A 24,364-nucleotide genomic window follows, 5' to 3' on the forward strand; every position below is an offset into this window, starting at 1 on the left:
TATCGTTCTCACCACGTAGCAGTACTAAGGACTGCTGGGCCAGGAATCAGGGATGCAAAGCTGAAAGGAATAGTTGTCCTGGTCCTGATCGGAGAAGGTTGACACATTACAAGCACTTTCAGTACACTGGGCTGCCTTCGTTATAGAAGTACAGAGAGGAAGGGGAGGTCATGTCTACCTGGGTTGGAGGGACTTGGGGATAGCTTCTTCAAGAGTTGAGATGACACAGAGGTCAGCTTTTGGACAGTGTCTCATGTTTTAGGAAAATGTCTATATAGACAGAAATGGGTCCTGAGGACCTCCCAGGCACAAGCTTTTAAAAAGTGTGTTCAGAGGTTGGAGAGACAGCTCAACAGTTAAGAATTCTTACTGTCTTGCAGGGGGCCCGAATTTAGTTCCCAACACCCACCTGGCATCTCACAACCACTAGTAACTCCAGTTCCAGTGGATCTAGCTTTTCCTGGCTCCTGATGGTGCACAAACACACGTGTGTGAGTGCACACACACACGGAGAGAATACATAAATAAAGGTTTTAGAAGCAGTGTGCTTGAGAAACAGCACGTGGTATGAACTTGCTGGGGTATGAATTACAGGGGTTACCAAGAGGGAAAGTTGGAAAGAGGCCTGAAGTGGCAGAATAAAAACCATGGGCTTCAGAACATGGAAACAGCCTAAGTGTCCCTCAGTAGAAGAATGGATAAAGAAACTGGTACATTACACTATGGAACATTACTCAGCTATTAAAAACAAGGAATTCCCGAAATTTGTGGACAAGTGGATTGAACTAGAAATGATCATAATGAGTGAGTTCACCTAGAAGCAAAAAGAGTCAAATGGTATACACTCACTTATAACTGGATACTAGTCCAAGGGGCAGATCTCATGAAAATCTGCACCTACCAGGAAAGTGGGATAGAGGGGAGGACATCCTATTGGGACTCTAGGTGAGAGAAATATGGGAGAATGGAGAAATAGAAGGATCTAGAGGGTCCTAGAAACCTATAAGAAGAACACTATGATGGGCAGATCTGGGCCCAGGGGTTCTGCTCAAACTTTGGCACCAACCAAGGATAATACATGCAGTAAGCATCAAATCCCTACCCAGATCTAGCCAATGGACAGGACATTCTCCACAGTTGAGTGGAGAGTGGGGACTGACTTTCACATGAACTCTGGTATCCCATATTTGACCACGTCCTCTTGATGAGGAGGCCCGGTGGCACTCAGAGGAAGGATAGCAGGCTACCAAGAAGAGACTTGATACCCTAGGATCATTTACAGGAGGAGGGAGTCCCCCTCAGTCACAGTCATAGGGGAGGGGAATTGGGTGAAAGCGTGAGGGAGGGAAGGATGGGATAACAATTGAGATGTAATATGAATGAATTAATAAAAAAAATGGGCTTCTTCGGGGTTGTAGGTTATGCTGTTTTGAGAACAGTTGAGTGGCCTTCCTTTAAAATAGAAACTCACTTGAGCACTCTGCATAAAGGAGAATTCATCCAAAATCAGGGCTAGCATGTCAGTACCAGGGTCCTTTACACATCTCTGTCCTGTGAAGCTTTGAGTAACTGTCCCCACAAAGGCAGAGATGCTCATTCTTAGCCTCTCCAAAGAGTTTATCAGTGCTACAGTATCTAGGTGGCCAGTCACCTCCAATTCCAGCAATCCCTATCACAGAGCAAAAAGGAAGGAAAAGCAAAGAGTGGGGCAATGGAGAAGCTATTTCTTCATGTACTGCTACTGCCTACATTGAGATAAATGGAGAGGGCAAATTTATGCACATATGACCCCTGGCCACTGATTGTAAGGACCCAGTCCTGCTTCTTTGTGTTTTGTTTTTGTTGTTGTAGACTTGAGGTGTCATTATGTAGCTCAGGATCTTTCTGCTTCTGTCTATAATCATATCCAACCTATGGATCTAATCTTTAGTGAAGACTTCTTACGCCAACCAGAAGTATCTGGGTCCCTTTCATCCATAAGAGACCCAAATCCAGTTGCTGAATCCAGCTCATCCAACTCCTTGATTCCTAGGAAAGGTAAAGGCAACAGGACCTAATACGAACAGGATCACTAAGACAGAGAATGTAGTGATTACTGCAGATCACCTGTCTGAATAGGATTGCAAGGTATCTGCAGATGAGGTGTAGTAAGAAGGAAGATGCATGGGCTGGAGAGACAGCTCCGTAGTTAAGAGCACTTGCTGCATAATCTGACCAAGCTTCAGAGATATCCCAGTACCCAGGTTAACAAGCCAGGTGTCCTTACAAAATACTGGGAACTTAAGCTTCAAAGGAGAGATGCACAGGTGCACATAGCCACGGACAACCAGATACATTCATGCACGCGCGCGCGCACACACACACAGAGAGAGAGAGAGAGAGAGAGAGAGAGAGAGAGAGAGAGAGAGAGGGAGGGAGGGAGAGAGAAGAGGAGAGGAGAGGAGAGGAGAGAGAGAGAGAGAGAGAGAGAGAGAGAGAGAGAGAGAGAGAGAGAGAGAGAGAGAGAGAAAGAGAGAGAGAATAAATAAATTTAAAAGCAAAAAAAATAAGGCAGGTGATGTTTGCTTCAGTAATACATGTGCCAAAGTTGGGATGCAGAGATTAACACTGCCCTTGAGTAAAGCTTACATGCAAATTTAAGGAATGTCTATATTTCAAAAAAATAAGGACTACTGAAGGAAGCCTTATTGTTCTGTTTTCCATTATTACCATGAAATATCTGAAGGTAGGGACGAGGTTTATTGAGTCCAATTTTGTGTCTTGACTTTTTGTTTGGTTAGTAGTTGATTGGTTGATTTGGTTTGATTTGTTGTTGTTTTGGTTTTTGTTTTTTTGTTTTTTGTTTGTTTGTTTTGGGATATTTGGTTGGTTTGATTTTGAGACAAGGTATCATGTACCCCAGGCTGGCCAAAAGCTCTCCATGTGGCTGAAGCCCTGATCTTCTTGCTTCTATCTCACAAGACTGGGATTAGATACGCATGCTGAATTTTAAAGCCTGAAAGTCCAGACAGCATAGGGCATCTCTAGTGAGGGCCCATTTTTGTATCACCTCAAGGCAGATGACATGATAATGGCAGTAGCTATGTAAAAAGAAAAGATCAGGGCTGGAGAGATTACTGAGTTGATAAGAGCACCACTTGCTCTTTCAGAGGACCTAAGCTCAATTCCTAGCACCCACATGCAAATTCACAACCGTCTATAACTCCAGTCCTACGAAACACAACACACACACACACACACACACACACACACACACACACACACACACTTGGGATATAGACATACATGTAGACAGAACACCTAGTCACATAAAATAAAAATAAAGGTTAAAATTTTTAAAAATAAAATAAAAGGTCCTGTGGTATGACAGGCAGCCAGGATGAAAGGAAGAGCCAGTATTGGCCACACCTCTTAAAGGTCCGCCATCTGTCAACACTGCTCCACTGAGAAACTAGCTCAAATTGCACAAACCCTTGAGTGAGGGAACATTCAAATCATGTCTGAACTATAGTAGAAGTTCTATCTACAGTGATTTCACGAAGAGCTTTGCCTCTATCCCAGGAAACTATGGACTGTATCCAAAAGGGAAAACAAGTGTCCACATTTGAACACTGTAAGTGAAAACAAAGAAAAATCACTTGATAGAGGTTTAAAATGCCAAGCCTTCGATACAGGCACTGATTGGGTAGAGTAAGGACTATGGCAGTCACAAGATAACACCCAGTTGTCTGGGGGGCTAGAGCAGTGGGAATGGTAATGTTTTGTTTCTTTTCTTTTCTTTTCTTTTCTTCTTTCTTTTTCTTTTTTTTTTTCTTTTTTCTTTTCTTTTCTTTCTTTCTTTCTTTTTTTTTTTTTTTTTTTTTTTTTTTTGGTGTTTTGTTTCTTAAGTGGTTTTTGGAAGCTTTATTGTTTGTTTGCTCAGTTAATGGAGGGTAGGATACTATTCTTACAGAAACATCAATACAGGGAGGGTGGAAACACAACGGGAGGAAAATGCCAAGCTCTGTGTTCTTGTGCTGTACCTGAAGAATCCACGGTGTCCAGATTCAGGTGTCAGTGTAGAGGAGTCTAGATTCCAAGGAGAAGCAGCTCCAAATGTAGAGTGGATAGGGCCTGTGCATAATGCAGCGGCAGCAGAATCCAGAGGGAAGGAGACAGTGCCACAGGAAGAGCAGAGGGCAGAGGTGAGGGGCCAGCTGAAAAGGGAGCACAGGAAAGGCCACTCTTGGGTATCCACTGGTTCTATGTTTTTAAAAATATATATAATATAGACTATAAAATACATATTACTGGAGCCGGGCGTGGTGGCGCATGTCTTTAATCCCAGCACTCGGGAGGCAAAGGCAGCTGTGTTGCTGTGAGTTTGAGGTCAGCCTGGTCTACAAAGCAAGTCTGGCGCAGCCAAGGCTAACACAGAGAGACCCTGTCTTGAAAAAAACAAAACAAACTCCATATTACTTTCCATATGGTCATGTGTGCACAAATGAGAGGCGTGAGTTCTGTCCATCACGATAACATTCTAAGAACTGGGATCCCATGGTGCTTGTGTTTTTGAGTCCTGGTTTATAGAATCATGTAATTTTTGCAGTTAAAAAAGGAATGGAAGATGAGGAGCATAAACCATTTTGAGAAGCTTCAAGTGGAGAGGTGAGAAGGGTGTGGCTGGGGGAGGAATAGAGCCTGAAGTTAGGGGCAGCTCCACCCTTGTCCTCTGATCATTGGGAACTGAACCAGCTGAGCAGCGCGATCACAGCAAGAGCTCCAAGCTTAAGAGAGGGGACACGTGTCATGACGTAACAGAACCAGGGCATCCCTGAAAAGCTAGGGAAACTGGCTCAAGAGGGAAGTTGATGGAAAAATGCTAGAAAGGACCTAAGTCTATCTTTTTCTTTGTTTGTTTTTTGAGACAGAGTTTCTCTGTGTAGCCTTGGCTGTCCTGGACTCACTTTGTAGACCAGGCTGGCCTCGAACTCACAGAGATCCACCTGCCTCTATCTCCCGATTGCTGGGATTACAGGCACACACCACCATGCCCGGCTTAACTCTATCTTCTCTGTGTAGAAGAGCTGAGTTTTTCTGCTGAGAAGGAGTGAGAAGGTGCTGGGTGAGTTGGAGGGGAGCAGTAACGAGTGTGAAGCCTGGGGAAGATGCTATCGAGGCATGGCAAGAGCTAGAACTATTTGCTGATGCGTCTCCACACCGCCCAGCATCAGTGTTCGTTCGGCTAGTAGGGTCCCAAGAACAAAGAAGGCAGACTGTGAGATGGGTAACAAGACTTGCAGTTAGGACAGTGGGAGTCAGGCACCTGGGAAACTGTCATGAAAGCCCATGCTAGGCAGGGAATGAGATGAAGGTAGGGCCAGGAGAAAACTACCAGAGCCCAGGGAGCATAGGCACTGCGCTGTTGGCAGCAGGAGTTTCTCTACACAGAGATCTTTCCTGGGTACCCTTGGTGCTCTGTGCTTCACTCTATCCCAGAATCTCCTCAGGTACTGTGGTGGGCCATGTGCTGCACCCTTCTCCCTCCTCACCTGCCTGGGCAGGGTTTAAAGAAACTAGCTTTTAAGAGAGTGGCCTCACCTCACCAGTCCTCTTCCAAGGAAGCCTGCTGCACTCTGGGTTGAGCAGGAATGCATGCACAGTGACCCCTGGAGGACCAGTGGATTTATGAGAGGGCATGATGTGCCAGACCACAAATGTGATCGTAACCTCTTAATTTCTTCTCCTTTGAAAGACACAAGCCGAACCACCTATTTACAAAACTGGATGGGCGTGGACTGTTAACTCTGATTCCATCTGATTCCTTCCCCAAGACCTAGTAGAAAGTTTATTAAAAGGACTGTCCCTTAAAAATTAAATGCAATTACACTGCCACAAATTCTTCATGAAATTTGAGGTATTTGGCATCTGACCAGTGGGAGGAGCAAAGCAGTTTTGATAACCTGGGCAGCCATGGGGTATGCTGGTAGTTGGTTTTGTTTTATTGGTTTTTTTTTCACCCAGCCAAAATTCTTTGCTTTCTACTGAAAGTATTAATTGCCACAGGCATTTTTTTTTTTTTGGTAAAGATGTTACTATAGAATTCTGTCAGCAAGGATTTCATGAAGGAGTGTGTGTGTGTGTGTGTGTGTGTGTGTGTGTGTGTGTGTGTGTGTATGTGTGTGTGTGTGTGTAAGAGAGAGATACAGTAAACATAGAAAACCCTCGGTTATTCATTTCATAACAGAAGTCAGTCATTTGTGTACTACTAGTGCCTGCTGTGGCGGGGGGTGGGGGGGGAGAGCACTAGATAGAGGAACAAAGCTGGACCTCTCTTTGTTCTTGGGGTTCCACAGCCTAGAGGATGCTTTGGTGAGGGGACACCTAACAAGCAATCAGGATGCAGTGTGGTCAGGGCCTTAGAAGTGGTGTGAAAGAGCAGGGAGGGTGGAGTACCTAACTTATTCTTTGGGACTGCCCCCACAGCCTCTGTGAAAAATCAGAAGTTACAAAACAGTACATTCTCTGCCTGGGGGAGTCTGGATAAGCCATGGAAATGGCAAGGAGCTGAATGTGGAAGGATGCGCCAAAGTTTGCCCAAAGCTAAGTGTCCAGAAAGGTGTTCCAGAAAATGGGAACACCATGTGCACATGCTGGAGTAGCGAGCAGGCAGGGCAGGTGGAAGGCTTGTCCTGCAAAGGGCCATGGGCTAGAGCTATGGATGTTGGAGGGGAGTGTCTGGGCACAGGGCTGGGTAAGGAAAGCTGAGCCAAGTGCACAGGGGCTTGGACACCTTGAGCTGTTATTGGGCATTTCAGGGCTGTTTCACTTGGAAGAAAACCTACGTGGCCAGAAGTTATTGGATCATCAAGAAGCTCTGGGCCAGGGTCTGACTTCAGATCTCTGTGTCAAAGCCTTCCTTATTTTTTTACACCTGCTACTGCCAACACCACCGTACTGCCCTCAGCTGCTTGATGGTCTTAAGACCTTGAGCCATACCCAGGTCTTCATTTTATAAATAAAATTTTAGTGCCATACTTGTTTACAAAAGTAGATCAGGATTACTATGTGTAAAATTCATGTATTTGTGTTTATGTATAACATAATTTATAAATGTATCACATAAAAGACTGCCTTTGGGACACTGCTGTTAACAGCACTTCATCCTTTATTTGGATTTCACCTATTTTTTCTATCAGTGTTTTTTGTTTTGGGGTCCACTCTAGGCCCAAGATACAATGACTTTCTTTTGACAAGCACTGAAGTGTTGTGTCCAGAGATATATTACATTATTAGATGCTCAGTCTTGTGACTTAAGGTATGATATTTGTCCAAAACCAACAACAACAAAAACCCATTGAGCTCTGGACTAATCATTGCAGTAAGCATACTGACTAAGCAGGGAGTTTCCATAGAATAGCTGGGGTCATCATCTGATAGGTAACTCAGAAAACATAACGGAACTTTACTCGGCCCCCATGATAATGCACCACAGACTGGGTGACTTCCACAGCAGACTCTAGGTTCACAGTTTCGGAAGACAGAAGTCCCCATTTCAGGTGCTAGCCAGTGTGATTCCTGTTGACCACCTCTTCCTGGCTGGTTCATGTCTGTGTCTTCACATAACTTTACCTCTGCACTTACTTGGAGAGATGGGCTATGTATTTGTTGTCCTCTCCTCCTCTAAATTCACAGTTTTTGTGTGACTAGGTCCCACCCATATGTCTTCATTTAACCTTAGTAATCACCTAAAAACACCATCTTCAAATAATATTAAAGTGGAGACTGCAGCTTTAATATATAAATGGGTAGGTACAATTCAGTTTGTAGCATAGTTCAAAGGCTGAAATTATATAAAATCTTTGTAGCTCAGTCACAAACTGTATGACACAGAGACTCTTTAGTGTGTTGGTGTAGATGAAGTTGTAGTATTTTATAAAACACTTGACACACAAGAAAATTCCTATATTAGAACACATTTAAACTCTCTACTAAAGCACTGAGGATCTAGCTTGCCTAACATGCACAAAGCCCCGGGTTAGATCCCCAGCACAGGATAAACCAGGCATGGCTTGCACACCTGTAACTCAGGAGATGAAGCCAGGAGGATCAGAAGTTCAAAGTTATCCTCAGCAAAGCCATCCTGAGGCAAGCGTGGGCAATACAAGACCCTGTCTCAAAGCAAACAAAAAACAAGATAGCAAATAGTGTGTGTCATTTGGGCTGATGGTATAAAAACCAGACAAGAAAAAGAGAAAATTTCAATAACACTTTTATATAGAAGCTGTTACCAAAAGTTTTTAAGTAGCCCTTGGGTTTTGCCTAGGTGTAAAACCTCTAGAATACTGCCAAACAACTATTCATTTTTTGTTATTGATATAGGCCATGTGTTCTTGAATTTCTTCCATACTAAGGGCATGTTCTCTACAGGAATGGTACACTACTGGAATGTCACATAGCGAGAGAAACCACTAGGATTTGTTCTGACTTTACTAATAAAGACATTTGCTAATTTTACAAATTTATAGTATAACAGCCTCCCCTTCCCAGTGAATGGAACCCAGCACAGGGTTCATTGGTATACATCAGGGTGGTCCACAGTAAACTCAGCAAAGAAATGACTTATAATGCTATTGGGTAATAGAGTGGGTGGTGATATTATAATCAAGAAAAATATGGGAGAAGGAATATATTTGAAAGCAGGAGGGAAAGAGGGCAAAGTATCTTGGCTGCGGGAAGCAGGGAGGACGCAAATTCTGCTTCTGGTATTATAGATAATACAAATGGTATTCAGTGACAGCTATTTGTCATCATTTGAAAGTATAGTAAAGACAGATTATTTTGTTAAGGAGATATGTCATACAATTAGGGTTCTTTTTAATTGTTTATATAAACCCTGGCTGGCTTGGAACTCTCTATGTAGACTGGGCTAGCCTCAAACCCACAGAGGTCCACCTGCCTCTGCTTCTGCCTCCTGAGGGCTAATATGAAAGGTATGAGCTACAATATCCAGCAAGATCAGTTTATTATTATGAGATTAAAAATAATAAGCAAGAGAAATAATTCAGGGTTTAAAACCTGTAAAATAGGGGCTGGAGAGCTGGCTCAGAGGTTAAGAGCACTGACTGCTCTTCCAAAGGTCCTGAGTTCAATTCCCAGCAACCATATGGCCGCTCACAGCTATCTATAATGTAATCTGATGCCTTCTTCTGGCTGGCAGGTGTACATACAAACAGAGAGCCCTGTATTTATAATAAATAAATAATTAAATCTTTTTTAAATGCAAAATAGGGCTGGCAAGATGGCACAGTGGATATCTGCTTGCTGCCAAGCCTGATGATCTGAGTTCAATCTCTAGTACCTACATAGTAGAGAGAACTAAGTTGTCCCAACTTGTCCTAAGTTGTCTCCTGACCTCCACATATGACACACACACACACACACACACACACACACACACACACACACACACACACACACACACACACACACCATACACCATTCACACATAAACAAATAGCGAATTTTTTTATCCTGAAAAATGGGTGGTTAGCCAGGGTTCATCTCTGAACCTAAATTTATAAATTTCATTTGTCATAGTTATATTTTATTATTCTGTTTATACTGCAACATAATTTTGCAATTTATTGTATGTTCAATTACTAAATTAAATAACTGATTATTTTACTTTGATAAGACTTTAGAGAGTTTATGTTGAACCTTTGAGTTCTTAAGTATGTATTCAATTAGAACAGTTATATCCTCAAACCTCTCCCATATACTCTAAATATTTATTTATTTTTACCTATGTATGTGAATGTATGTGTGCCTCGTGCATGCCTGGTGCTCAAGGGTCCAGAAGAGGGCACCAGACCCCCTGGAACTGGCGTGAGCCACTGTGTGGGTGCTGGGAACCAGACCTCTGTAAGAGCAGCAAGTTCTCATAGCTGCCGAGCCGTCTCTCCAGCTCCCTCCTCCCATAGACTCCAGATCTTCTCCAGATCACTCATAATCATTAGTGCAATATTATTTTCTGTTGCTTAGGGAATAATAATGCAATATTGTTTTCTATCACTTAGGGAATAATGACAAGAAAAATATCTATAAATGTATTCCTACAGATGCAATTTTTAAAATGAAGAAACCTTTCCAGCCCTGGCAGAGCCCTAGGGATCCAGAGGTTGAACAGTAACTGCAGACAGTGACGGTGTGTTGCTGTACAACACCTTCTCTTCCTACTTCCCAGTTTCCATTCCCTTGGCAGAGCGGAGACAGTGTGCTCTTTCTGCAGAGGCTTCTAGCAGTGAACCTCCTTCACCTTCAGGTCACTCTGGAAACTCAAACTGGTCACCAAAACTCTGCGCCTGGGCTATGCCTGGGTGCCTGAGACAGGCTCCTGCAGACTGGACAAAGATGCTGAGAAGCTCTCCTCTGTTCACAGGTGGTCCCCATGCTTCCCAGGCTTCTGTGTGAGGAACTGTGCAGCCTCAACCCCATGACTGACAAGCTGACCTTCTCTGTGATCTGGAAGCTGAGCCCTGAAGGCAAGGTAGTAGCAAATTGTACTTTGTCACTCATTCTCCACTTAACACTGTCCCATCCTGGGTATCGTGTACCCACTGGGTGCCTGCACTAAGCTGGAGTTCCATGGTAGGTAGATGCAGAAGGTCTGGGGTAGCTGCTGTACAGAAGAAGTCTAAGGACCCTAGCCTAGAAGATCCTAGAAGGCAAGACTGACCCTACCCACTGCCAGTATTTACCAGTTAATGGAGAGTACTAACTGTGAGGCGGGAGCTCAGGGTGGGAGATGGGTTCAGTGAGGGTGGATACACATCTGGACACAGGATAGGAGGCCAGGCTGTAAATGAATTGTGTGCTTCTCTGACATGAGGGCTGCAATATCCTGTGAGATGTTGAAAATATGAAGACTAGCAAAGATTAGTAGAGCACCACAGGAATCAGAGCGTGAGGTAAGGAAAACACAGAGAAGAAAGAGCATCATCAAGCATTCCCTATACACAAGAAGGAGAGAAGATGGATAAAGGTGACACTTGGGAAAACCAACTAACTTCCTCTCCAAAGTGACCAACTGTAAATGACAGGGTCATGTTTGAGGACCTAGGGCTTGCTCGGGCAGGTTTCTGCAAAGCTGCTTGCAAATACCATGAAAGAACATGGGAAATGTGTATGCTATAATAATAAATGGAAGTGAAAAAAGATTTAATTATAAAGAGGTTCCAAATAAAGATGGAAGATTAAATAGCCACATTGATTTTTATTCCATCCCAAAACCTCACTAAAACAACAGTAAAGAGATTTTAAAAAAATAAAAAAGACATAAACCCACAAGGACAAAGAGAGTGGGAGAGGAGACAACAGCAACAAAACTTTGGAAGCCAGAGAGCAGATGGATGAGTGGTTACGGACTTAGCAGTTCTGAGGAAGCCTAACCCTGAGCCAGGCATGCAGGGAGCCAAGAAATAAAAATTCAGAAGTTGACAGCACCAGATAACTCCGGAGGTAGAGGAGGGTGTGAATGAGGCTGACAGCAGTATTGGCGGAAAGTTTATTGAAAAGATTGACCCTCCTGGTCTTAGCAGAAGACCTAGAGTTTTATAGATAGATAGATAGGTAGGTAGATAGATAGATAGATAGATAGATAGATAGATAGATAGATAGATAGATAATGCAAATGAAGGGATGTGTGAATCAGAGACAAAAACACTCTTAATAGTGCAGATCCTCAGGGGCATTGAGGTATATCTTGGCATCCAAGTGTGAAGAATCTTAACTCCAGACTTCTAGAAGCTAGACCTACACCTTGTGAGTCAGGAGGTAAGACCATCTTTCTCCAAGGAATCTGAGTAATCAAAATTTAAAACTCAATGCCCTTACGGACCTTCCAGCCAGCACTGTCAGGTACAGTGGAGCTTAGTGGCAGTAAGCTTGACCTGCGCAGTTAGAGACTTTTGGGGTTTCTTCTTTCTTTCTTCCTTTCTTTCTTTCTTTCTTTCTTTCTTTCTTTCTTTCTTTCTTTCTTTCTTTCTTTCTTTCTTTCCCAGACAGGGTCTCACTATGTAAATGTAGCTAATCTAGAACTTGCTATGTAGACCATGCTGACTTGGAACTCACAGAGACCGACCTGCCTTAACCTCACACCTGCCCTTGTCAACATGCCCAGCTACACTATTTCACTCTTGTGCATGAAGAGACAGCCAGGTGGAAAGCATCTTCCCTGAAAGGAATACAGCAAAGCACACTTAGAAGGAGAGGAATCCCTAGAGAACTTTAAACAGCAGCTATCCATGCTATAATAGCTAACTTAAGCACAGGGGATTTATAATTCAGGTTTGAAATAAAGTTGAATATTCCAGAGCAAACAAAGAAAAGAAATTTAGAGGACCAATCTGAGACACCCAGAATCATCTCTGTGACATTTCCAGAAGGAAGAGCAGAGGGAACAGGAAGAAATGCTAACAAAACCATTCATTCCTAGAGGATGTGACTTTGCAGGTGTAAAAAACTCACTGCAACTCCTAACATCCCTAACATATTAACCACTATTGAGTTGTGGGGCGTAGGAGACAAGGAAAAGACCGAGAGGGCATCTAAGAAGGGCCAGAGGCAGACACACAATAAATATATCAGAAGGTAGAGCAAATGTACATTCTTTCACTCCAGCCTCAGAGGCTTTCTAGTAGTGCAGGGAAAATGCCTCCCTATCTCGAAGGTAGGATCCCCATCCAACACACCCACCTAAGCTATCAGAAAAGTGTGAACATCAAAAAAGCACATCTTCAGCCATGTGAAGTCTCAGAAACAAAGCAGCACTTACAAAGCCTTTTTTCGGAAGCTTCCTAAGGCCTCATTGTTGGCTCTGTAATCATAGCAGCTGAGACAGGAAGCTCATGAGCTGAAGGCCAGCCTGGGATACTCAGATAAACTATCTCAAAAAGAGAGTGAGAGAGCAGGCTTAGAGGGAAAGGAGGAAAAGGGGAGGGGAAGGGATAAGAAAGAGATTGGAAGAAAAAGAGAATAAGAAAGAAGAAAGGAGGAGGAAGAAAGTTTCTGGGTTAAGGAGATAGCTCTGTAGATAAAAGTACTTGCCATGCAGACATGAGGGCCTGAGTTCAAATCCCCAGAAACCATGTAAAGCCAAGCATAGTGGTGAGTATCTGTTATCCCAGTGCTCCTCCATTTGAGATGTGGGGCAAGGCAGAGCAAAGAGAATCCCCAGAAGCTCTGGGCCAACTGCCATACACAGCACAGCAACAGACAACCAAAAAATCTGTCTCAATCTATACCAGAAGGTGGAGCTGGCGCCTGAGGCTGGCCTCTGGCCTCTGTATGTGCACCATGACAGCAGTGCCCATGTACATTCAACTGCATGTACGTGCACATAGGCATGTGGACACTACATAAAATCATAAGAGTGGAACAATGGTCCCATAAAGTTCATTCCCATTTAAAAAAAAAAAGCACAGCAGAGAGTTTGCTGTCTCTTCTTTGACATGTGGAAGATGCTGCTGAGCAGCTGCTGTGCTGGAGCCATGGAGACAGCCCTCCCCAGGATTGGACTGGCTGGCACTTGATCTGGAACTTCTAGCCTTCAGAACTGTGGGAAATAAATTTCTATGGCTTAAGCCACTTGGTTTGTGGTATTTTGTTATAGCAGCCGGAATAGACTAACACAGTATCAGATGAACTTTGTTAATCAGGTTACATAAAAATCTACTGAGAATAGACTTTTTACCCAGGCATGACTTTTTAACATCTATTGACCATTTAGAAAGTACTGACTTAACATGCTGATCTCTAACTGTAGGCACATTTCATTATATAGTATTTTAAAACCACATTGTTAGTGTCATTGCTATTCTTATTAATCCAACGTTTTCAGTATTAGGAAACCCACAAGCTCATGTATCAGATGTAGGGTTTCTAAAATTCTAGTTTTGTGAAAGTCCAACTTGAATCGTCAATAAGCAATGTCAGTTGTTTCCTTGAAGTACTAAATACCCCAGTCTAAATAACCATGGTTTCTATGTCAGCTATTCCTTCAGGGGAAAAAAAATGTTATTTTATCTGGGTGTGGTGGCACCCACCTGTAATGCTAGCACTCAGGAAGGCAGAGGCAGGAGGTTCTCTGTGATTTCAAGGCCAGCCTGGTCTACAAAGTGAGTCCAGGACAGCCAAGGCTACACAAAGAACTCCTGTCTCAAAAAGCAAAAAAAAAAAAGTGGAATTTTTATAAGAATACAATCTCTCAGCTCTGCTCATGGCCAGCTATGCGCATGCTTTTCCTCCAAAGGTCATGCTCCTGCCTCATGAAGTATCATTGACAAAGACAAGTACTTGGAATTAGACACAAAAAAGTAAGGGATTTACTTGTGCAGTGAGAACATTCTAAATGGAACGAGCTCTTTCTTCACTGCCAGTATATGGTAGGGGACAGTAGTGTGACACTGCATCCTACACAGGTGAAGTAATTTACCTGACAGGACATCTAGACCATTGCTATAAACAGCAGTACCCAGAACAGGCTGCAAAATGCACTGGACCACATAGGCCCTTGAATGGGACTCAAGAGGCAATGAACCAAATTTTGAAGATGAAGACTACTGTTTGATCAAGCAAACCAAACAAAGCAGATATGAATCTGATAAAGGAAAAAGCTATACAGGGAAAACAGTGACACTTCCTGTTTACATAAATACAGAAGTGTTTGGCTACAGTGAGCCCTAATAATTCTGAGACAGCTGCGTCCTGGGCTACATAGTGAGTGCTAGGTCAGTCCGGGCTACATAGCAAGACCCTATCTCAACAGCAACAACAATACAACAAAACAGAGAAAAATAGTGTTAAAATGATGTATACGCTAATTAGGAAAAGATAGTTATACATAACATAAGGAAACCATCACAGTAAGCCCCCATCCCTGTATCCCAGAGTCAGTACTGTCAAGACTTTGTTTTCTGTCCAGACTATAGTATTTTAAAACAGACCACAGACATGTCATTTCACTCCTATGTGTTTTGATGTGTGACTAAAAATCTGGGCATTTTCCTATAAAACCACAACGTCCTCAGCAACCCTAAGAATGAATGCTGGTGTCAGGATGCCATCCAGAGATCTAGTCCATAATGCATTTCCTTGGTTCTCTCCAATTGATTGTTCCAAATTTGGATCAAATAAAGTTACACACATTAAATTTAGTTTTTAAAGCTCTTAATTATCTGGTAAAAAGTTCCTTTTCAAGATTGAAGAGGCAAACATTATCTGAACTGCAGAGAAGGAGCTACGAGCACAGTGTGCCAGCAGCCATTCTGGTGGATGTGGGAGCAAGTTTGGGGAGAGGTGAGTGGAAAAAGACCAGAAGGAAATAAAACAAAATACCATTAGTGGCTGTATCTGGATAGTAAAACTATGAGTAATTTTTCTATTCTTTTTTGTTTTCTAATGTTTTATAAAAATATGAATAACTTTTATATTTTTATAAATACATATCTTCTAATGTGACTGAAGGCCAGGGCAGACCTGAGAAATTGGAGCTGCCTGGTCTAATGTGCTTCTAGAATATGGAGGTCCTAAAAAGAAACAGAAGAAAAATGTGAACACCAACACTCATTGTGCTTTGGAGTTTCTCTTGGAAGCAGCATATGGAACCCCAGCTTTCTGCCCGAGAAGCTCTGGAAGACAGGTGTAAAGAGGCACAGGTCTACAGGGGTGCTGGGCTTCCCGCCAGACCACACCACATAGGAAGTGTGAGGGCAGGAACTCTGGACGGGGTTGTGGACAAGGCCCACTAACCACACTCTTCATTCTGTGGTCACACAGACCCAGTGACCACATGAGAGGTGTTTCAGTTGGTAAGCCAGGGATGTGGTGACCTCTCTCACCCACAGTCAAGATGCCCATAATGAAATGTTCAGTACCACACTCCAGGCCCAAGGGCTGCTAATCCAAGACACTGGACAGAAGAGCCTGAGCTAAGCTTGAGACCAGGTGGGAGGTCAGGATGCCATGGACTGCCCTAGAGGCAAAGATAGCAGCCCTTCAAGAGCCCAGGTGAATGAAGAGGAACAAATGCAAAGCCTGTGTGGCTGAAGCCCCAGGCTGAGTTTGCAGGGGGTTATTCTCTTGGTATAGGGCCATAAGGCTAGAAGGGGTGGTGCTCAAGTGGAGAAAGCTTTGCAGTCTTCCTATTGAAATGCCCTGCTTCCTAAGGCAGACAAGCTGTGCTATGAGAAGGCCTCCCTGCCTTTTTTTTTTTTTAATATGGATATTTTCAGCACGCACAAGAAAATCTCTGCTCTGATTAAGCCAGTGCAGATGATGCTCCCCTTTCACATCAGCACTTCTCTCTCTCTCTTTCCCCATCCTTCCCACTCCTCCTTCAGCTGCTACCTGAAAGTAAGCCCTGGTTTTCTAGATCAATTAGAGGCCGAGCTCTCAGACCTTAGGTCTCTACCGCCCTTCTCAGCAGCTCCATGGAGCAAGTCCAGGCTGCTCGGCAGCACCTCTCTTCAGTCCTTTCCCTTAGCACAGTGACTGCCTTAGTTCCAGTCCACACTGTCGTATTCTGGAGCCTTCCAGTCTGTTTCCCCATTAGAAGCTGACTCTGATTCCTTTTCTGACCACATGTCCTGATAAACCCCACAAGTCCAATATCCCAAGCGTGGCTTTAGAGACCAGCTCTCTCCCTGCATAGCCGTCTGTCACCTGCCCCAGGTCCTCATCTTCTGTTTTTGCTGCGGAGGGGTTCATTGAGCCTACAGGGAGTTGTGACACTGAGACTCCATACGTACCCTTCCTCTTACCACCGCCAGCCGGAAACCTGCTCATCCCTTGTGACCCAGCTAAAATGCCATTTCTTCCAGGGTCAAGTCCAGGGCCACGTACCAAAACCCAAGCTTTGTGACAGTCTTAGCAGTTATTCATTCACTTGGTAAATATTGAGTGATATTTATTATATTGATTGTGTTCACACACCATACAAGGTATTGAAAATCCCAGATTAAATCCCCATCAAAAGAGAAGTCATTCTCTCCTGGTGGTAAATTTGTTTATTCTCTCTTTCCCCCACCTGCATGTTTTAAATTTCCTACAGTGATGGTATATTACAACTTAAAAGCAAAAGTCATTTTGAGATTTTTTCTCTCATCTGTTTTTTAATAAGCAGATAAGATATCAGAGTGTATTTGTAGGCTAAGTGAAAGATAAACAGACAAGATGAGAAAGTGACAGTTTTGGAGCCTGGTTAAGAAGGCAGTGGTAGGCTCAGGACTCAGTGTGTGTGGAAGATGGGCTCCCATGGGACAAGGACCAGCACGCCTGCCTTGAGTCAAATAAAGGTGGGGTTCTGGGATGCATGGGGTTCAGTGTGTCAAGGGAGGGTGATTAGATGGGCTCACTGTCAAGTTCCCTCATGGTAAATGTAAGCAGTCCTACAATCTGGGGCCACTTCTGCTCCATTCTGTTCTCTTGCTAGGAGCTGAGCAGCGTCTCAGGCAGCCCTGCCCTGCTTCCCCGCAGCGCTGCTCTTCATTCCCTTAACAACCCCTGTGGACTGTCATGCCTTGCCACTGGCCTGCCAGATGCCACCACTGAAAGCCTGAAAAGGCGTCTGTTACATTCTTCCTGGGTCACTGCAGTCCATAGCAAGATCATGGAGCAAGGCTCCAACAGTGCCAAAAGTGATGCTGGGTGCTGTGCTTCATGCCCAGGCGCCCTGCTAAAATACCTTGCCTGAGCAGCCCCGGAGGGACACTAAGCTCCAAAGACCAGTTCTGAGAATCATAAAGCCATCACTCCCAGCACCTCTCCGTTAGTCATTACCAGGGTCAGAACCTAGCTGTTTTATTCCAGACCTGTAGGTAAGACCTCTGCAGTGCAGGAGGGGTGGAAGGAACTGCTGTGCTCATATCCCCCATGTCCCAGTTTCCTGCCGAAGCATAAGCCACCTAAATGGCTTACCCAGGTCACATCAGAGGGACAACAGAACTCAGTTGTCAACGCTGATTTTTCTGTGAATTTGGGGATGAAAATCAGAATTCAAAATGAAACATTTTCAAGAAATGAAATGAGGCATTTGTTTTAGTAAACACAGAATAGACAGCCATGCTGGACGTCTTTACAAGGGCAAGGGGCTTTGTGAGCTGGCTTCCATTGGACCTGTTCAAGGGAAGGCTGGGTTCTAGGCTCGCCTGGCAGAAGGTGTCTGTGCTGTCCCCTCCTCTGCTCCCACATTCTCCTTCACTTTCTCCCTCCCCTCCTTCAGTTTCCTTCCTGTGCAGCAAACAGTCCCAAAGATGAGCCTTTACAGGTTCCTCCTGCCACCCCTCAGATACCTGCCTGAGTCTCCACCTGCTGTCGTGGGAACAAACTTCCTGTCTTCTTGCCACACCAGACCCTCCAGTTCAGCTAGAGTTTCGATTCCCTCCAGCCAGCCAGTGGTTCTCAACCTTCCTGAGGCTGCCACCCTTTAATACAGTTCCTTGTGTTGTGGTGATCCCCAACCATAAAATTATTTTTGTTGCCACTCTATAACTGTAATTTTGTTACTGTTATAAATCGTAACATAAATACCTTATATGCAGAATATCTGATATGTTACCCCTGTGAAAGGATCATTCAACCCTTAAAGGGGCTGCAGCCCACAGATTGAGAACCACTGATCCAGTAGGTATATTTGTGGCAAAGACTTGGTTTCCTCTGCTTCCTTGTCTTTAGTTTAGAACCTCACACAGTTGCCAACAGATTAAAATTGAAAAAGACTTAAAGATCTCTCTTGGGACTGGAGGACAAGCCAGAAGAGTGCTAAAATTGTGTAGGTAACTCCACTTTCTTTTTTATGCAAGCTCTAGCCTGTAAACAAAGTGACTTAGAACCCAAACAGGCTGGCCGACTTGGAACCAGCCCTGTGCCGCCAGGCTGCTAAGGCACACTCCTTAGCCGGCTCAGTCCTGTCACTGCCTTCACACAGCAAGAGCAAGCCTGTGGGATAAAGGGAAGCGCTGCCTCTAGGGTGGCAGCCTTGCTACAATTTCACTCTACCCTGCTGCCTTTCTCCTGTTATAAGAAGAAACCTGAGTCTCATTCGGTCACCGTAGCCCTCTGGCCCGCCTTTGTTCATCCTGAAGCCACTCCACAGTTTTCACCCAGTTGGTCACAGGACATTCCATAGAGTCATCAAGCAACCTCCTGCCCTTTGCTATCCCCCAGCCTCTCTGCTTTCTGCCCAGGTCTTTTCCAGACACTTTCTTCTGACACCTTTGACTTGCCTCTTGGCCATGTTGGCCAGGATGGCCTTAACTTCAGTAGCTGTAAGAAGCAGCAGCAATCAACTCTATCTGCCCCAGACACCACCCCAGTCCAGACTGCCTGTCTTTTATTCCAATCAGGAAAGTGTTTCTTGCTGCTTTAGCAGGCTTTTTAAACTAAATGTTCTCTGTGTGGAAGCCCAGAGGTGTGGAAGTCATTTCACATCTAGTTATTTAACATTTTAAATTAGCTCCATTAGTAGTTTTTGAACCAAAGATGGCTCAACTAGTTGATATTTTTCAGAGAATAATTTTTAAAGCAATTTTATGTAATAGGACAGGGTATCCAAAGATTTCTCCACACCTTTATCTACAAACTATAGAAATGAATATGTATTTGAAGTATATTTTGCTTCTTCACCTTCTATGTTATGACCTTCAGCTAAAAATGAACAAGTGTGTGTGTGTGTGTGTGTGTGTGTGTGTGTGTGTGTGTGTGTGTGTGTCCTTGTCCATCTACTATCCACTAGATTTTTTTAGTCTGAATTTTTAGGTATGAACCTAAGAGTTTGAATGATTCTTAGGAATTCCCCACCAGATTGCTTAGCTGTAAAACTGATTAAAGAATGCCCCCCCTCCCCAAAGTGTCAAAGTGATGCTCAAAGGCAGTGGGACCCAGCAGCACTGTGCTGTTTTAGGTCTTACAGATATCAGGAAGTAGGGGGTGGGGGGACTTGGTGTGTGTGCCTCCTTAGACGATGTGCTTCCCAGCTCTGTGCCTTCAGTCTGTGGCAACACTTGTGTTTAACCTGACACTCAGCACAATGGCACCCCATAGATGAAGAAAGGAGTGGCCTGAATCCTGTGGTTATGCAAAGGAGGGTGGGCACTTTCTCCTCAAGGGTTTTGTCCATGTGTTTTCTCCTTTTTTTTTTTTTTTCCTGCCTATTCCATGAAAAGTTCTTTGTCTTCTGCCACTGGCCCTGGTTATGGACTGGGTGTTGATGTGAGTACAGCTTTCAGATTGGAAATTAATGAGGTGTTCCATTGAGAGAAGTCTGCCTCTTACCCCGGTGGCTGGCTGCTCCCAGGTCTCCTCCATGTGGGTCTTTGCTGCCTTCTCTGTGGGCAGCTGCCTTTCCTGGCATCCTTCTATTGGCTTTCCCAGAGGTACTTTCAAAGCTGCTTTTCCCAGGCTAGGAACTGTTCTAGGGCATGTCAGCTCTGCCTCCCCTAAGTCCTGAACCATGGTAAAGCCAGGCAGCCTTGGCTGGGGAAGGAAGGAAGTTCCAAAAGGCTCTCCTTCGTATGTTTGTGAAGAAGGCTGGTACAGAATGTCAGTGACGCAGGAATGAAGTAGAGGGAGAGGAGTCAGGTGAAGGCGCTGTGGGGACCAGCACTGAGGAAGAAAGTTTGGTAGTGTCCTTGTGGGTGGTGGGAAAAGGATTCCTCTCTTGACCAAGAAGGAAGCAAAGAGGCAGAAGTGCTCATTAGGCAAGAACAGGTGTTTCAGTAAGATGTTGCACTGTTCATGGCCATGTGCACAGGGTTTGGTGGGGAATAGTAGGCATATAATACACTTTAAGAGCTCCCTAGGGTTGCACATGGCTCCTAGTTAGGGCTCAACAATCAAAGGGTACCAAGGAAGCAACAGGTATGTAGATCTAGGACACTTGGTGGCATACAGGAAAAAGGGCATCTAAGAGCTATGTACAGCTTGCCATGAGATTATTTTGTGCATAAATACTTAGAGTGCCAGGAATGTTTGTTAGATTTTAAAGCAGTTCTTGTTCCTCCAGCTTGTGTGACAACAGATTCCCCCTTCACTACTAGGGAAGAGGATGCAGGATGCAGGAGGCCATATGCCATGACCTGGGTATGGGAAAGAGGCCACGAGCTAGCTCACTGGAAAGTATAAGAATAAGAAAGGTGGCCCAGGTGTAATGTAAGCTGCCACCTCCTGTGAGCGGGCTGGAAACAGGTTGCCCAGCACACTTGTACACATGTCCGGGGCTGGGAGCCTCATTATGGAAGGAAGTGAAGAAAAGGAAAGAAACTAAAGCTCCAGGGAAACTTTGAGACCACAAGAATGAAGAGGTCACAGCCATGGCCTTCTTAAGCAGGCTGAGGCTCACTAAGGAAATGTGGGTATGCTTGGAGCTCAAGGCTGGTTCATCTGGATGGCTTCTTGTAGAGGCCTTTAGCTGCATCTGTCTCCAGACTACTTGTCAGTCCCTGGAACTGGCTCTACAGATATCCTTGCCTATAGTGTGCAGGCCTCATGAGTGCCAGATGTGAGGCCTGCTTGCCATGGTAGAAGACATGAACTCATAGAGTCTCTTACTATTTGCAGTAGAGATAGTTCTTGGAATAATCTGGAAAGTATAGTTTTAGAAATTTTAAAGAGAAGTTAAAGTCTAATATTACAGATTCCAGACTTCTTTTAAAGGTCTTTGCGCTGAGTAGATAAACATGTGAACAGCAGCTGCTGTTCTGCAAGTGCCCATGGTGTCATTGTCAAAAAGCCGCAGTTTTTCCTTTCAGGGAGGGTAATCAAAAAGGTCATTGTCTCCATCCAGGGTAGATGCTGTGTTAGGGAGATGTGGTGTGTGCACAGCTGCTGGGCTCCTCTCTTACTCTTGCTTTCTTTAAGCCATCAGCTGGCACTCAGAGCCCCATCTGCCATGTCTTAGGTAGCTATCCCACCTTCTCTTCCCTACCTGTGACACTGATGACCACTCATCTAAATTAATGGAAACACTTCAGTGCAAATCTCCCATGTGGCCTTGCTTTGTGCCTGGCAAGAACCGTAACCTCACCTATCTGTTGAATTCTGCCTGGGCCTGGTAGTCTAACCTGCCTGAGGGGAGAAGCTTCTGCGTCTTGTTCATGTATATGACACCAGCCAGAGCACACGCTCAGTGCTCCATTGAGTGTGTGTGCAAATGAATAAGCAATTCCTATCTGTCTTTGCAGATCCTCGAGGAGTGGTTTGGCCGCACGATCATCCGTTCCTGCACCAAACTGAGCTACGACCATGCCCAGAGCATGATTGAAAATCCAACAGAGAAGATCCCCAAGGAGGAGCTGCCCCCCATTTCTCCAGAACATAGCAGCGAGGAGGTGCAACAGGCAGTCCTGAATCTGCACAGCATTGCAAAGCAACTCCGCCAGCAGCGCTTTGTGGATGGTGCACTTCGTTTAGATCAGGTCACTGAGTCTCTTTTGTTTAGTTCAATCTCGACTCTGGCTTGTGTCCAAAACCCAAGGGTGATATGCAGCCTGGTGGTCTCTTTCTCCTCTTTACCTGTTTACCCTGCCACTCTACCACACCATGGTAACCTGAGTCAGGCAAGATGGTATCTGTGTAGGTAGCTCTGTGACTCCCAGCTGCTCTTACCTGGAAAGCCTGTGTCCAGGAATGAATTCTCACTTGCTAGATGACGTTGCTATGACAGGTGCCTGGAAAAAACAAGAGAGGAAAGACCTTTTGGCTCATGGTTTCAGAGGCACTTGGAACTTTGCTCTATTGTTTCTGGTCCACAGTGAGGGGGCCATGACATGTGAGAAGCATGTGGCCCAACAGAGCTGCTTATCTCACAGCAGCCAATGAGCAGAGAGAGATGGAGAGACACAGACATGTGAAGGGGCCAGAGACAAGATATACTTTCCAGGGCACACCCCAGTGAGGCCAATGAGTCTAGCAGCTGGGTCTTTGAGAAGATAAGCAATATTGAGAGACCCTTGGTCCAACTAGCGAAAAGAAATAAAGAAGACCCAAATGACAGAATCAGAAACGAACAGGGAAACATTACAACAGGCACCAGAGAAATTCAGAGTTTCGTAAGGGAATACTTTTAAAACCTGTACTCCATTAACTTGGAAAATCTAAATGAAATGGATAAGTTTCTAGATTCAGCCAAACCACCAAAATTAAACCAAAAAGAAGTCAGTAACCTGAACAGACCCATAACAAACGAGGAGCTTGAAATAGTAAAAAACAAAAAACAAAACAAAACTTCCAGCTAAAAAGAAAAGTCTAGGGCCAGATGGCGTCATAGCAAAATTTTACCAGACTTTCAAAGGTCTATAGCCTACTTAAACTATTCATGAAGTAGAAACAGAAGGAGCACTCCCAGATTTCCTCTATGAAGCGCGTGGGTCTCTTTGTGCCACCAGTGTGTCCTCTCGCAGAGGTTCCTTCCTCTGCTCCTTACCTTACCCTTGGTGTTCCCGAGGATGGAGCCTGCCTTGTGATCATCTCCACCCACAGTTCCTCCCGGGTTCCAGGTGGCTAAGTTAATGCTAATGATGCTGGAACCCATCTCTGCCCTCCCTCCCCAGCCCACATCTAGTCTCTACACCTGCCTTCATAACTGCCCGACTGCCCCTGAGCAGCTTGCCAGTGCTCACTCACCCTTCCTTCTGCATAAAGGAGTGTTTGGTGCCTACAGCATGGCACAGGGCTCCTTACCATCTTCTTCTTCTCTGATCCCTGCAGCATCGTGTGTGTGCTCCCGCACCTGGGTGTGCCACTTGCATAGGTTGCTGCAATTATCTTTTGACTAAATATTAGACAGACTTATCAAATACAAGTCTCAAAAGGAAGCTGTTTATTCTGTAAACACATAAATGTTTTGGAAAGACCTGGATGAGATAAGTCGTCAAAATTTCTTTTCTTTAGGTAAGAAGCTGGGAAATCCTAAAATTCAGGAGGCATCTAGACTCAAATCACTTTACAAATGTTGTGAGGCTTAGGGAGGTCTTCAGAAAAATGAACTGAGTTTAATTTCAGAGAGAGAGAGAGAGAGAGAGGGAGAGAGAGAGAGAGAGAGAGAGAGAGAGAGAGAGAGAGAGAGAGACTGACTATAGAAATCTATGATGTTGACACCTGTAATCCCAGCACTCAGGAGGTCAAAACAGGAAGATTGAAAATTCAAAGCCACATAAGGTGTATGTCAAGACCTTGTGGCAAAAAAGAAAAAGAATAAAAGAAAGGATGGAGAGAAAAAGGAAATGAAAATAATAAATTTAGTTTTCTCTCTGTAGCGCAGGCTAGACTTGAACTCATGGTTAGCCTCCTGCCTCAGCTTCCCAAATGGTGGAATTACAGGTGTGAGCCA

The 24,364-nt window shown here is 44.4% G+C and overlaps 1 protein-coding gene across 4 annotated transcripts in view; it reads left to right on the forward strand.

Annotated features, from left to right (window-relative positions):
- The window catches only part of DIS3L2 (DIS3 like 3'-5' exoribonuclease 2), a 317,418-nt gene that overhangs the window by 231,372 nt on the left and 61,682 nt on the right, over positions 1 to 24,364 (forward strand). For all 4 annotated transcript variants that reach the window (XM_084779161.1, XM_084779164.1, XM_084779163.1 and 1 more), the window contains 2 exons: positions 10,421 to 10,528; positions 22,218 to 22,451. In XM_084779161.1, the coding sequence (XP_084635287.1) occupies positions 10,421 to 10,528; positions 22,218 to 22,451 (342 nt within the window). The remainder of the gene's footprint in view (positions 1 to 10,420; positions 10,529 to 22,217; positions 22,452 to 24,364) is intronic.

The sequence above is a fragment of the Acomys minous genome (genome assembly GCF_964271855.1).
Source record: "Acomys minous genome assembly, chromosome: 4".
NCBI classification, from domain to species: domain Eukaryota; kingdom Metazoa; phylum Chordata; class Mammalia; order Rodentia; family Muridae; genus Acomys; species Acomys minous.